This window comes from Scardinius erythrophthalmus (genome assembly GCF_964197995.2).
Source record: "Scardinius erythrophthalmus genome assembly, chromosome: 17".
In the NCBI taxonomy this organism is placed as follows: Eukaryota; Metazoa; Chordata; class Actinopteri; order Cypriniformes; family Leuciscidae; genus Scardinius; species Scardinius erythrophthalmus.
This window is the reverse complement of record NC_138237.1, coordinates 8,522,623-8,538,255: the sequence shown is the minus strand read 5'-3', so window position 1 is coordinate 8,538,255 and position 15,633 is coordinate 8,522,623. Positions and strand designations below refer to the sequence as shown.

The 15,633-nt window shown below is 38.2% G+C and overlaps 1 protein-coding gene across 1 annotated transcript in view; it reads right to left on the bottom strand.

Annotated features, from left to right (window-relative positions):
* Positions 1 to 14,303, bottom strand: part of shroom3 (shroom family member 3) — a 67,170-nt gene extending 52,867 nt beyond the window's left edge. Inside the window, exon 1 of the mRNA XM_081391256.1 lies at positions 13,493 to 14,303. Coding sequence (XP_081247382.1) covers positions 13,493 to 13,639 — 147 coding nt within the window. The 5' untranslated portion in view covers positions 13,640 to 14,303. The remainder of the gene's footprint in view (positions 1 to 13,492) is intronic.
* Positions 14,304 to 15,633: the final 1,330 nt, after the last annotated feature.

Here is a 15,633-nt window from a genome sequence, read left to right as displayed (position 1 = left end):
ATATGTCAACCACAAAGAAACCTCTGTAAATCCCAAGTAGCATCTCACAGTGGACAAAGAAAGACAGAATTGGTTAGATAAGATCGGTTAATGCACTCTTTTCTTGAATGCAGGTACTGGGTGTCTCACGCTTAATTATTCTGACAACGGATTTACAATACTCTAAAGAAATGTCCTGTGGTGTGACGGCGAAATATTCCCTCTGGAAACATGCATTTATGTACAGTATATGTGACAGTAGCAATTCAGAGGAATTGTCTGCACTTCAATTACCCAGAATGTGAAGTTCAAATGGAGTTTCTAGAACTAGCACTCTTTAGACTTTTGTAAATACATCGTTTTTCTTGGAAATACATTTACATTTTTTTTAAAGGGGTCATATAATGGTACATGCACTTTTACAAGTTGATTGTACTGAAATGTGTGTTGGCAGTGCCTGTACACAACCATCATAAAATGATAAAAATCCATCCAGTGGTTTTTTTTTAATCTCCTTATATGTTTGACCCTCTCTGAAATCAAGCCGTTCGACCGTGTGACGTCACACGGTCGGACGCCCCTCCCACGATTGTGATTGACAGCTGCAGCGTTTCAACACAGACCCGCCCTCGCTCGTGAGCGAGCTGTCAATCATAGTCCGCGCGTCATTGTTGATACCCTCACTGGAGCGCTGTCTATGAGCAGAATGGCGTCTGCGATTGTTCTTCGGTGTAACAAGGAACACAGCAGTCATTTTGATGTTCCTAAATCCGAACAGTTGAAGATGCAGTGGCTGAGTTTTGTTTTTGAAGCGATATGCCCAAAGGATTGACGCGGGGATTCCCTCACGGGGATTCCCCACGATCGTCTTCGCTTTCCTGTTTGCTGAATCATTTCACACCAGACAGCTTTACAAACGAGAAAAAACGGATCGGTACCAACGTGTTCCTGCTGAACCTCCAGAAGTGAGTGTGATGTTTTATTAACCTTTATATTAATATTTATATTAATCTTTGCAAATTTGCAAACCTTGCTGCACGCTTCATGATGAATGCATCTAAGGTTTACACTCAGGTACATTACGGCATGTTTTCTATGTACGACGTTCTCAATATAATTCATAATCCCACGTTTATAATGAACAACGCGTGGTTATTGTGTTAGAAATGGTGTACGGACAGAACAGAGGGGCGGAGTGAGCAAAGCTCATTATCATTTAAAGACACATGCACTGAAACGGCGTGCTGAAAACAGAGCTGTTTTTGACCAGGTGAAATTAGTGTTTTCTTACAATACTAATGAGAATTTTTAATTAAAGTATATTACAAACTTTTAATTTAGACCCTAAAGAATCATATTAGCTTGTACAAAAATGGCATTATATGACCCCTTTAAATAAATATCTTATATTCAGGGTCTAGTCAGAAACTGCTGTCTTTTCAGCGCTATGTGAATGGCTTAAGGAAAAAACATTCATATCCCCCCTAGATAAGATGGGTAATGCGGATCAAACACATGACAACATCTGTCACTGCATAAAAAAGGTGAGAAATCAGTCATTGTGAAATCTACTAGAAATGAGAACTACAGGTTATTTTTATGGTATGCAATAAAGTGTATGTTTTGAAACATGATTGTTGGTACATTATACCAGTATTTACCATATTTTCAATAAAATTATTAAAATACGCAAAAGCAAAAAAAAAATTGTCTTTCAGTTCTTTGCATTAGTTCTCTCATAATTCTAGTTAGTACTGAAATACAGCATTTAAATTGAATCACAAGTGAGGTCATATTTATTTGTGTAGCGCTTTTCACACTACACATTGTTCCAAAGCGGCTTTTTAGGAAGTTAAATTGTAATAGGAAGTCATACTGTAGTGTCTATAAAGTTCCTACTGAACAGTTTCATCAATACTTGTGTGTGTAACTTGAAATTACAATGTTTCTGGCTCTATTTAAAAGCTGCAAAAGCTTTTTTGGACACTACTTTCCAGGAAATGAAAAAAAAAATGTATTTAATTGTATATAAATTCTATTGTATTTTTTAAATAAGTGCTGTGTTGTTTTAGACACTTGCATTATATACCGCACTGTTTGGATTTAAATAGGAAAATGCTTAAGAATCTATTATTGGATCATTATTGCAGTGATTATTATGTTTCTAGCATGTTATATGTTTGGCAACAGTTCTTCTAACCCATGGACTGTGTAGCTTTTCATTTTTTAAACAACCATGTATGACTTGACCAAAAATGTATGCACCTCTTGATGGAAATAACATCACAACACTTATTTCCATCAAGATGTGCATCAATGTTTGGTCAAGATCTTGTATTGTCAATGCAAGAGTCCAGCACTCTGTAAAGTCTCCTCCAGCACATCCCAAACACTTTCATTGAATTTAAGGTCTGAACTCAGAGGAGCCGATTCATGTGTGGAAATGATTCTTCATGTTCCTCACAACCATTCTTTCACAGTTTGATCCTGATGAATCTTGACATTGTCATCCTGGAATATGGTCATGATGTGTCTTCATACATGGTTGTTTAAGAAATGAAAAGCTACACACTCCATCAGTTAGGGTTAGAAGAACTGTTGCCAAACATATAACATGCTAGAAACATCATAATCACTGCGATAATGATCCAATCATAGACTCTTAAGCATTTGCCCATTTAAAATCCAAAAAGCAACATTTTTTGGCTGGGAGCTAAGTGCACATTTCATAACAATAACATTTGACCAAAATCAAGCTTAAATGGATAAGATTTTTAACCAGCGAAAGGTTAAGGTTATTTGTTTTGTCTGTCATTAGAGCAGACACATCTGAGGCAGCATGTGCATCGCATTACATTTCATCAAATTACAGGTTATTTACTGTAGCTTTGTGGGCACTCAGTTTTTTTCTGTTGTTTGGCCAAAATCTCATGTAATAAAAGATGAAGTGCTTCGCACAGGCTATTTAAAGGAGTCATGAACTGATAATTAAAATGTTCCTTGATCTTTTGACAGTTAAGAGTTCGTTATACTATAAAAATACTCTGTAAGTTTCAAAACTCAAAAGTTCTTTGTTATTCCAAAAACTGCTTTTATTGAAACCAAGGCCAGAAAACGACAGGATCTCAAAAGTGGAGACTTGTGACGTCAGAGAGCTGTGAAAGATCGCCTTTGCAGGAGAATATCAACGCCTCGTCTACATCACTGCGTCTTTGGCCCCGCCCACTGGCGTTAGTGAATAGTGACATGAGAACGAGAAAATATCAAAACAGGAACAATATCATTACCTTTCAAAGGATCCTAATGCTGGGATAGTGTTTTTTTTTTTTTTTTTTCAACAATGTGAATGTTTCAGCAGTGCATTATTTATTAGTATTCGGTGCATTTCACTGTGGATTATTTGGTAATTCAGTCGTCGTAGATTCGACGCAGGTTTTGCAAACTGACTTATGATATGGATCTGCCAGCAACACCACAAACATGTAAGTAACCATGTTTATTCCAATGCCTGATCTGTGATCAGTGATTTCTGATGTGTAATTGTTCAAGTTCAGACAGATAATCTTTCTCTCAAATCTTTCAATACTGTTTATGCATCTATAAATCAAGCCAGTGACTAAAAGATCAACTTCACATCGTTTCTCTTAGTAGGATGAAAATAAGCTTATTTAAACTGTGATTAAAATATATACAGAAAGCGATCAAAGAACGATCCCTTTCCAATCGCCCAAGCTGTCAATCATACAGCGCGAGTTTATCTGGACACTTGCCAAAACTCGTTTTAAAATCAATGATGCTGTTAAACCGCACAACAAAGCTCTTCCTGTATTTACATCGTGTTTGCATTGTTTGGTGAAAGCATTCGTGAGAGTGCAGAAACTGCGTTGTAGTGGTAAGATCTTTTCATTCACGCGATCAACTGTCTGTCATCTGCTCATCATTGCAACCTTTTAATGTGATGGAATAGATCTAAATACTTTAAAAACTTCTCACGATTCGTTCATCTCGATAGCTGTAATAGTAAAAACTTAGTAAAACTATTCGAGAGAGTTCCACATGTAATACTAGCTATTTCATATGCAAACATGTCAGCCAATCACAGCAGTGGGCGTTTACACTGAAGTCTCACACAGACACGCCCCTTCAAACTGAGCGTTCAAATCAGAGGCTAAAATCAGGCTTGGAAAAATGCATTATATTTATAAATTATGACAATTTTTGATGTAAAAATCATACTAACATTATAAGGGCACCCCAGGAAACATAATAAAATTATCCAGTTCATGACCCCTTTAAGACAGTATTGTCTATGACTCAAGGACAAATGCCAGACCAAGACACTCTACTCTGCACTTCAAATACATAAAACATTAGCCTTTATATACAGTTTGAGTCACAAGCCCTTTTTTTAATACTTTTCATTGGTTAAATATTGGCAAAACCCACAGATAGACGTAAAGGGTGAACAATAGTAATGATTTAAGAAAAAAAAATAAACATTACAAAATATGGAGATACAAGGTTTCCGCCTGACAGTGACAATGAGTAACTTTTTAGTTCCTGGGTCACGCCTATTTGGAAACAGAGTTATTATTAACTGAAAATTAAAACTATCTAAACATGACAAAACTTTCAAATTAAAATATAAGCTAATTCGAAATATATGAATAAATACTCTAAAATGATACTACATAACTACATATACTACATAAATGATACTAAAATAACATGCAAACTTTGTCTTAGCAGCCTAGATGCATGACCTGTTGGATATCGCCACATTATAATACGGCTTCCCAAACCACTGAAATCGACTGTAAATTGCTTTGAAAAAAAAAAAAGTTTCTGCTCAATGATTAACAACTAAACGTACAGGTGGGTAGCCAAGCAAATTATAACAGAGAATAAGATTCAACCTCTGGTTTATTGTTAGCATTCCTTAACTGCAGACAGATCAGTGCCAAACAAAATAAGTCCTTCAGGAAGCCCTTTCAAGATAACACTCAGCCCAGACTCGCATTTCATTCTCCTCCTAAACACGTGCATTTGGGAAGTGTCCCCAATTGTGTGTCGTTTCCTGTTAAAACCTGTCTTTCATTTGTCTCTTTCCTGATGGCGCTCGCTCTCAAAAGCCCACCGTGAGCCACTTTCCTCACAGCATTCAAATCAGGACATATTGGGAATAATCGTACGAGCAAGCATGTCTTCCCTTTCACCGGTTATTGAGCGCAAAGCCAGGCGACTCAAAGAAAAGACGGCTAGCGGAGATTTACTTAACACTCGGCCTCAGGGCCGTGAAAAGGAGTGTTTAATTGTGGATGCGCTGCCAAGCCAGTGACAATGAATCCATTAATATGTAACTGAACAAAGCGTCTAATTCTCTTAACCTTATTTTAACCCCCTGACTTCCTGGGGTTTAGGTCGCTCTTAGCTCGTCTTGTATTGCCGCCACACTGTAAACAACACGCCGCATTCTGAGACGGACGAATAAAAGAGCAGCTCCACAGAAGAGGCTGAATCAGTATTCAAGACTACATAAAGTACGGTTGGAATTGCAATGTAGGTTTTTTTTTGATCATCTCGTTTCTTTTGTTGTTTTCCAGGCTAGCGAGGCTCTCGCGAATTCCGTAGCTGACATTCCCCTCTCTCTCTGTTGGGTCTTTGCCAGAGGCCTGGGCTTTATCCTGCCCTGTATTTGCCTGCTCTCAAGGAGAAGATGAAGGGGTAAGAACAGTGTGGGGGGTAAGAGAGAAGAGAAATGTTTGGAATAAGATACAACAAGCATTGCATAATGCATATTATTCAGAATGGCATTCTCATACTATTTTTATGCACAGTAAGTATCTGTGTTTAGGAAGCTACTTTGACGTCTATCTACATCTATCAAAAGTGAACTTAAACTTTCTATTTATCAAATAATCTGGAAAACAAAAAACATGTAGCCTAACTGTTTCTACATAAATATTAAGCAGTTTTCAACATTGATGAGAAATTTTTCAGACAATCAGCATATTACAATGATTTCTGAAGGATCATGCTGGCGCTGAAATGATGCTGAAAATTCAGCTTTGCATCACAGAAATACATTTTATGGGCAATCAAATAAATGCAACCTGGGTGAGTATAAGAGACTTTTGCATTTTGATATCACTGACCTCTCGTACTTTTACTGTAGATGCTGTTTGCTAGTGTTGTCAAAAGTACAGACTTCAGTACAAAGTCCTAAATTTAAAAGATTTAACGCTTTGAACGCTGTTAAGTGGAATCGTAAACGCCTCTGATTGGCCGATGTGCTCACACGCTCATCATATATGTCTATGATTGGCTACAATGATCAGCGCTTCAAAAACATGTTGTAAATATACATCAATGACGCTCTTCACCGAGAGCTTACACAGATACATGAGAGTGTTTGAAGCAGGCGTCTATCAGCAGACCGGTACTCTTATAGATGCCTGCTTGTGTTTTCAAACGCTCCCACTCCCGCTTTCAAAACACTTTCAAACACTTCTGTGTGCTCTCAAACGCTCCCCTGCGTGGATCATTGTAGCCAATCACAGATATATCCGATGAGCGCATGAAGCAATCAGAGGCGTTTACGAATCTGCTCAACGACGCTCATAGCGTCACATTTTTTACATTTCAGTACCGACTTTGTACAGAAGTCGTTACTTTTGTTGCACGTACATATTAACATATAGCTAAATGCATTTGCTAGAAATTCATAATTAACTTTTAGCTTCATACACTGAAAAAAAAATTAGTAAAGACAATGCCACAAATGTCCTAAAAAGCATGAAAAAAAACCCCAGTGCACTTACATGTTTAATCTGGCATACTATTTAGGACGGATAACATGCGAATGAGGATACAACCAGACAGTTTCATCAAACCACAGTTACTGGTGTTAACACTGCGACACACACAAGAGAAGATCTGAGTGTGAGGCGCTGAAAGAAGCCCATCGGTGACATTTACACCACCCATAATCCCTGAGACTTCGCTCCATCTCCCCCTTTCTTCCGTCACAGTCCCTCTGTACACTCCTCTGTCTCTCTTTTCAGATAAGAGCAGCTCTCAAGGCCTATAGCTCCTCTTCATCCTTCCTCCTTATCTCCAGTTTCGTCCGGGCGTCTTAACCGCGCTCCGGGGCCGTGTTGTTGCCGTGGTAATGGTGACAAGCTCTTAAATGGGGAGTGAAGGGCCGCGGCTGTTGTTTGCGTCCTGCTCACTATTCAGCACAACACACTTCACATCTCACTACAACACACAACACACTACTCACCATTGAAAACAAGACACTGCTTTAAAGCACGCAACAGAAAGCGCGCTATTCAGCACAACACACATTACTGCACAAAAGAGCCACATCAGACAACATGAACCAAACCACAGCACTATATTAGCTCACGCTCTCGGGACTGAAGACACAAACTACAGACAGATGAATTATGTCTCCTGTTGAGACAAGTCCAGATTTCTTCAGTCTGGTTTTGACAATAAAGAGTTCCCAAAGCATCCCAAATCACATACTTACTATTCTCCATTTGTATGTACTTTGCTGGTGTTAACACTGCCGTTCAAAAGTTTAGGGCCAATCATGGTTATGTAATACTAGTGTTGTCAAAAAGTACCGACTTCGGTACCAAGTCGGTACTGAAATTTAAAAAAATTGTAGCCAATCACAGTCATATTTGATGAGCATGTGAGCACAATGGGCAATCAATTCTGCTTAACAGTGCTCAAAGCGTGACATTTTTTAAATTTCAGTAACAACTTGGTGCTTAAGTCAGTACTTTTTGACAACACTATTGACTCTTTTCCACCGAGCGGTACGGTACGGTACAGTACAGTACGATTCGGGACAGTAAACCCTGATCCGGCTTGCGTTTCCACCCTTACTTGATAGGCGTGGGTTAGCCTATGCCGGAAAGAAACGATCGACGTCATTTTCGCGCGAAGAAGAAAGCGACATAGTAAACAACAATGGATGACATATAGCATATCTTGTTGTTGCTTCTCAGCTTATGGCTGTTTGTCACAAGAAGCAAGCGCCGACATTAGGCGTTTCTCAATACCAAGTAAGCAAAGTTCGGACTTGCCGAGTCTGACTCAAGCTGCCTTTCCACTGCACACGACATTCGCATATGATTGTCGCATTTCGCCCCCCTAAGCGTCAGTCGCACGGAACTTTGAAATTGGTCGTGAAGCAACCTTTACCCTCGACTATTCACAGTGGTAAAATGAATGATTTTAAATTAATGTAATGCATGCATGAATATATCCACAACAAAACAAATGACCCTCAATACATCTACAATAAAAACATAGATTTTATAGAGCTTATCAATATAAATATTGATTTAATAATTATAAAATATTTTTTCTGCCATAATTATTAACAACCGCCATTTTGCAGAAATAGCATTTACAGAATGACGTTAAAGTGTTAAAATATTCTATCACAACATTTCCGACCCATAAATCATACATACAGATTCAGTGCACAGAAACAGTACATATTCTAGGGACCTTTGACATACTGGTGTCAATGAAATATGAATTGGGATGCATTAACCCTATGCATGCTATTGATGACGAACAGAATGCAAACTGGGATGCAGCCAAAGGGTCTATTCAATCTGAATGTATATTATGTGATCTGTATGATTCCAATATAGACTAAATTTGCTTTGGTATGCAATTCCAAATTACACTTTTAGGGTCGGATTGGGTGTACAGTGTACAGATCCCCATGCTTTGGAAACATCTGTTTCCAAGCAGAAAACATCATTGTAATCAATTCCTGTTTATGCAGTTCAACTAAACAGGTACTGTATACACAAACTCAGGAGTGCAAGGGATCTTGGATCCCATTGTCATGGCAGCAACGAATCCACAAACTATCTAGATATTTTGTGTTGTTTTTCTGAGAGGCTAGAGAGAGAGAGATTGGAGTCGGGCAACAGAGGACATTACTCAAGTACCAAAACCCAGAGCACCAAATAAGGCAGGATGAGGATCTCCTCTGCTTTTGCCTGTTTCCATCCAATAATTACTCCCTGTTTAAGAAAAATACCTCCAAACAAATACAGCCATGCAGTTTCTTCAAATGAAACTTTTATATCAAGTTGTAAACCAAAAATGTTAACAATTTTCACACAACCAATAAAAGGCATACAGTCTTGAAAAGGGGTTGTTACAGAGTTTTTAGTAGAACTTTTGGAAACGCAGAGTGGTTTTGGTGCTACAGGTCCGAGGCTATTAGTCCAGCCCGGCCCATTTAAAGCCATGCCTCGCACTGGCCCAACAGTGGAAAAGTGGCTAATGATGTCTTTACTAACTTTCTGGGGATTTAAAGTAGTTGCGTAGACTGTAAATGGAGGGGCAGAAAGCTGTCAGATTTCATTAAAAAGATCTTCATTTGTGTTCCGAAGATGAACGAAATTCTTGGTTTGGAACGACATGAGTGAGTAATTAATGACAGAATTTTCATTTTTGGGTGAACTAAACCCTTTAAGCTCCACAAAAAAAAACATTATTTTCTAATTCTCCAGTTTTATCTATGATGCTTCAAAGAACCTAGAAACCAAAACACTTATCTGAAGAACCAATAATGACAAAGGACCATATAGCAACTCAAGAACACTATAGAGCCAAAATGTTTTATAATAGGATTTTTGGCTGAAAATAACCATTATTGAGCTCATGACTGGATGAAAGGGATAAATTATGTGATTAATACCCCAGGAAAAGATATGTCTGGGGAAATTAATATTCCTACATGAGATCTTCCAGTATTAGTCACAAAACCAGCTCATGGATTCTTGCTCAATTTCATGATTGTAAGCACCTGCTGAAGTTCATGTTGAGTCTAATTATATTCTTTTTTACTTCCCAGAAAACAAGTGTAGTTTCCCCCCATTGATCATTTGCTGTCTACCACAAACATCCTGCTGCATGCTGACTTTGGACTGATTTAAGCGTGATTCACGGGCTCATAATCTCTTGTACAGCTAGAACTCACAGATACACACTCACAAACACATGCTCTACAGAAGAGTGATAAAACTCTTATCAATCTCAAGGGAAAAGCGTTTAACCCTAATGATGCCAACAATTAGTCTCCATTATTCTCCAAAGATAAAGCCAGAATATCTACACATTTATGCCATATATGAAGTAAAGCAGGAATTCTACTGTAGCCGCGTTTCCATTACCCTTCATATTGCGCAAACTGAAATTGCGAATTGAAAATATGCCCAATGGGAACACGCCAATTTCGCAAAAACTCCCATTTATCGCAAAAAAGTTTTTACGCTCGCATGAGGTGGTTTTTCAGGCAATTCGAAAAAGAAATATTTCGCAAAACTGCAATGGAAACAGTTTTTGCGCGTTTACAGGTCACCTGACGTAGATGATGTTTGGACAGAATACGAGTTATTTATTAAATTCATAAAAGACGGAAGAATTACAGGAATACTGGATTCTAAACCTCAAAGAAATGCCACAATCAAGAGCTTGAAGCAGATATGAGTGAGAAACACCCAAAAACACCTCATATGAGCCGCTCTCAAGTTTAAGGGTCTTTCCTTGTCATTAATGATTGGATAACACATTACGTATCCTTTGATTAATAATAATGGCCAGTGCGGTGGCTGAGATATACATATACCTACCAAGTACCAACGTCCGTTGCAATGATTTTTGGAATGACTTATCATGAGAGGAGTGTGTTTTTACTAGACACTAGAGTGTTTTTACTAGAGTGTGTTTTACTAGAGGAGTAAGTTTTAGTCGCATAACATAGGTTAATGGAAACGCTGTCATTTAGCAATAGTTTTTTGTGGACATTTAGAAGAAAAAAAAAGAAAAGAAATTTTTTTGCGCAAATGTAATGGAAACGCGCCTAGTGAGGCCTATTACAGACATTTCACTCTCTGGCCTGGGATGTTTTCGTTTCATTCCCATGTGTCTCCCTGACTGCAGTGTACTGATTAGCCGACAAGACTGATGAGTACTGATCCAGTACAGTGTGAAAGAGCTCATTCTGATCACAAGATCAGAGATTAACCACCAGTTTGCAGTCAGCACTGACAAGACAGACCTGAATAGATGAATTAGTTCTGATCAAAACAACAGAAGTGTCATTCCACAAAATATCTTAAGCACCATAAAGAACACCGGATTTTAATTAGAACCCTTCTTTTCTTTGTAAACTTCATTGCAAACTTGAGTTGCTTAGTATTTGTAATGCGTTAATCTAATGTGACCAGATAAGCTTACTGCTTCTGTTGCTTTACTTCTTAACTGGGAAGAAAATGAGTTATGTTTCCTGTTTCCAAGAAGAAGGGGGAAAAAAATACATTGGTCTGGAATTTCCAATTAATTCCATTACCGTTCCCATAAAGATGATCTATTGATTCATCAGCAAAGTAAAGGTCATTATCAAGAAAATCATCAAATAACTGTGCTAATACTTAAGGTGAACTATTAGTGAACTATTCGTTTCTATTAAAAACACTCCACTTTTAGACTTGAATCATACCTAAAAAGACTTCACGACTGGAAAAATGGGTTTTCAATAAAATTTGGCTGCCTATACAGTAGAAAGGAGAAATCAATTGAAATCGGTGCTACATGACAAGAAAAAAACGAAGAAAAAAGGCTGCCGTCTTCACTTTTGCCAAATAGGTAGGAAAACTTCAACACCCATAATGCACTGGGCATGTTGCAGTCCAAGGCCACTCACAGTCTACTACGCTTGACCAAAGTCAAATACTGCCTTGCTTTAGTATAGCAAATACTTCTAAGCAAACTTTTAGTCATAATGGTGCCGTCTTATTGTTCCCTGATGCAATAATTCACAGAGTAAACTTTTAGTTATTAGTTACTTCTAATTACTTTCAGTTTCCAGTGAAGGATCCAGCACATTTTAAACAGTTGACCAGAGGGATGAGAATATCATAAAGACTAGCAACCACCAAAAATAGCTTATCAACCACATAGCAACACATTAAAAACCAATATGAACACTGTAGCAACCTGCATTGACCACCATCATAAATGTAAACATAGTTCTTTAAGCAATTAATTAAAGCCTACATTAAAGCCAGGCCTTAAATTAAACTTAGAAATGATAATATTGATATAGAAAATAGGTATAGAAATATTTTTGTTTTTGCCCCAAATGTACCAAGTGAGAATATATTCCCCTCTAAGACGGCTACAACCAATCCAGTTTAAAACTAAAACTTACCCAGATGGCCACCTAAGAATCTTGAGCTTAACACAACTACAATGGATTCTAAAATTCCGCTGTCTATTAATTTTTATGCTCAGACTCCAGCCGTGTGGGAGAATTCAACAGGACCATGTGAAAAACTGTTTTATGAATGTAGCAGGTCAAAATCTGTTACTCACGCTGGTCTGGGTGTCACACCAAGAATCTGACCCTGTAGTCAGCAATTACGGTCTAGATGCCTGAAGGACGCTCCCTCTCATTAAGAAGTGTGTGTGACATAGAGACCCTATGGTCTGCATTTTACCTCATGTGACCTTTGTATGTGAAATTCATAACCATAATATGACTAGCACTGAATTCTAAGCGAAAAACACATAGTGGCCCCAAAACATATTTGCACACTTGAAATATCTGAATTTCATTGCATTAGAAATCAAAATCAAACCAATTGGCATCTGAAAACATGTCATAGATTTTCTCAGAACAAACTAGGGTAGCCATTTTAGCAATAACTTTTAATCTAACTGACACCAAAATGATTTTTAGTGGATATAAGAAGTTCAGTGACAGATTTTTATTTATTTTTACCAGTTAGAAAGTAAACCTGAATCAGTATCAATCAATTTGGAAAGGGGTTCAGTTAGGACCAAGTTTAGGGGCTTGTAATGTACACCATTTTCAATTTCAACCTATCATTTCTCTCTACCGTAGTAAATGGTTAGGGTTTTATTTTAACACTGATTGTTTGATAAAATTGTTGCTGATGTTGATCCAGCAACATCCCAGTGACCAAGAAGATCACACAGGTGTCCAAGCCAAAATAACCATAACCACAAGTGTAGTCATCGCATTAACCACATCTATATAGACATGTTCCACTAACATTTGACTATCAAAAAGTGCCAAAATACTGTTTGTATTCATTTTTAACATTGATTTTATCTTTTAAAATATTCTTTATGTGAAATGTTTTGCTTAAAGTGTGCTTGTGACATGTTGCCACTTCGTTATCTCATGCAGTGACATTAAAACATTTTAAGTGACTTAAGTGTGCATCACACTGACATCACGCTGGCATCTCACATTCATAATTTCCATTTCACTTCCAGCCAACAAATCATGACACCCTCATTATGTTTCTCTCTGAGGTATAGAATAACAAGCTGACTAACTCTTTCTGGACCTTTTAGGGCTACAGCTGTTATGTTCAGGTGACAGACACACATTCATCATCATATGAAAGTACAGGTGAGTAGGTTAAAACTTTACCTTCGATATGATTAACGGCTCGTCGTGTTCAAGCCCACCTTTGAGCGTGAAGCCCCAAGGCGCTCCACCCTGCAACCGAGCCTCGACAAACACAAACTTTCCCTTTTGGATCACGGCACTGCTGCTCCCTGGAAAACTATTATCCATCGCTGGAATGTTGGGGAAAAGAATGGACGAGGACGTCTCTTAGTTACTCAGTCAACCAATAAACTCCGCTAGGAACACGGCCAAGGATGTCCTAGATGTTTCTTCTTCTCAGTCAAAACTTCAACGAAATGATGGGTCATTTCCTCGAATTACTTCATTTGGGATCGCAACATAACAATCCTGTTTCTAGCACCTACCTTACATCCCTACCTGATCCCTAGACAGATGAAGGAACGACACGAAAACTTTTCCAGCCTTTCAAAAAAAATTACATTTGCAAATCAAATAAGCAGGCAAATTTGATTTTGTGTACCACTTTTCCAGGCAGTGGTCTCTCTTTTAAACCCCGTTTGTCAGCCCTTGCTCGCTTCCGACTTCATTTTTACATCACAATAGAATTTGATTCATTTCACTGCGTCCGCAGAAAGACTGAGCGCTCGCGCGCGCCGAGATTCCCCTCAGCGAGTCCTGTCAGAAAGAAAAAAGCTCCTTTACGAGTTTCCAAAATCTTCCATTCAGTGCGAACCCGCGTTTCCGCTTTTAAAATACATAGTCTTTAAGTTTTATTTTCTTGTTGATGCGCTGAAACTCTCCCAGCCATGGATGAGGGAGTCTGTGGTCGACCCCCCCACCACCAAACTCCACAGTTCATCGGAATGGTTATGCGCATGCGCGAACTCTCCAAACCGCTCTACCACAGTGAACTAATACAACAGCTCTCGAAATCACATACTAGCAGTGCCTCTGACCGAAACTGGCTGACATAATCTAGTCAAATCACCACCTTGTCCTCCCACATCATGCACCGAAGACATACAAACACGCGATTTTAACAAGTTTGGTAAAGTCATTCAATTCAATTCAGTAGAATTCACGCATTCTACTTTCTGTCATGGTGCTTATTGGAACAAAACACAGTAGGCTATACGAAGGGAACATTTAGAGCTGGGTGGATACATTTGACTGAAGTCCTTACCATCAGTTTAGTTGCTCAAAGGACTGGATATCGAGTTCTTGTCTCAAATAATCTTGGATATTTAAGTTAGATATTTATTTCCTCCCAGTGGCTTTAAAGTTTCTGTAGGCGATTTGCATTAAATACCATTTTTAAATTGTCCTTGTTACCTGACCGATGTGACTAATAAGTGTCTCTTATATCACCTGTTTCTGTGATAGCCATAGACTCAGTCTGTAAACAGCAAACTAGTCACAGTCAGAGCAGCGGGCCGCCGTTTTTTACCCAATCACAAACGCCCTCTGCCTGTCAATCACTGACATGAGCTTTGCAAAAAAATTGTGGGCGGGGTTTTGAAAAATGTGTGTAGTTGATCAATCATGGCATCATTTTGTAGGCCATTTTCAATACGTTTTTAGGATAGCAGTAGCAGTAGCACTAGCAGTGTTGCATTCATTCTTATAAAGGCTTGTGCTTAACATTAGTCAAACTACCCACACACACCTATTCCTCAAATGTGACCCTGGACAACAAAACCAGTCACATGGGTCAATTTTCTGAAATTGATATGTATACACCATCTGAAAGCTGAATAAATAAGCTTTCTATTGATCTGTGGTTTGTTAGGATAGGGCAATATTTGGCTAAGATACAATTATTTGTAAATCTGGAATCTGAGGGTGCAAAAATATCGAAACATTGAGAAAATGTTGTGCAGTTACCACTCACAAAAAAAATATTTTAGATATTTACGGTAGGAAATTTACAAAATATCTTCATGGAACATGATCTTTACTTAATATCCTTATGATTTTTGGCATAAAATAAAAATCTATAATTTTGACCCATACAATGTTGGCTTTTGCCACAAATACCCGTGCTACTTGTGACTGGTTTTGTGATCCAGGGTCACAAATGTGAATGTGACCTTAAAAAAAAATCACATTTGAGGTATGTGTGTAATTTATGTTGTAGGGGGAAACATGTTTTTGTTAATCATAAATCAAACTGCTAATCTAAAAACCAAAGTGCCTTTCAA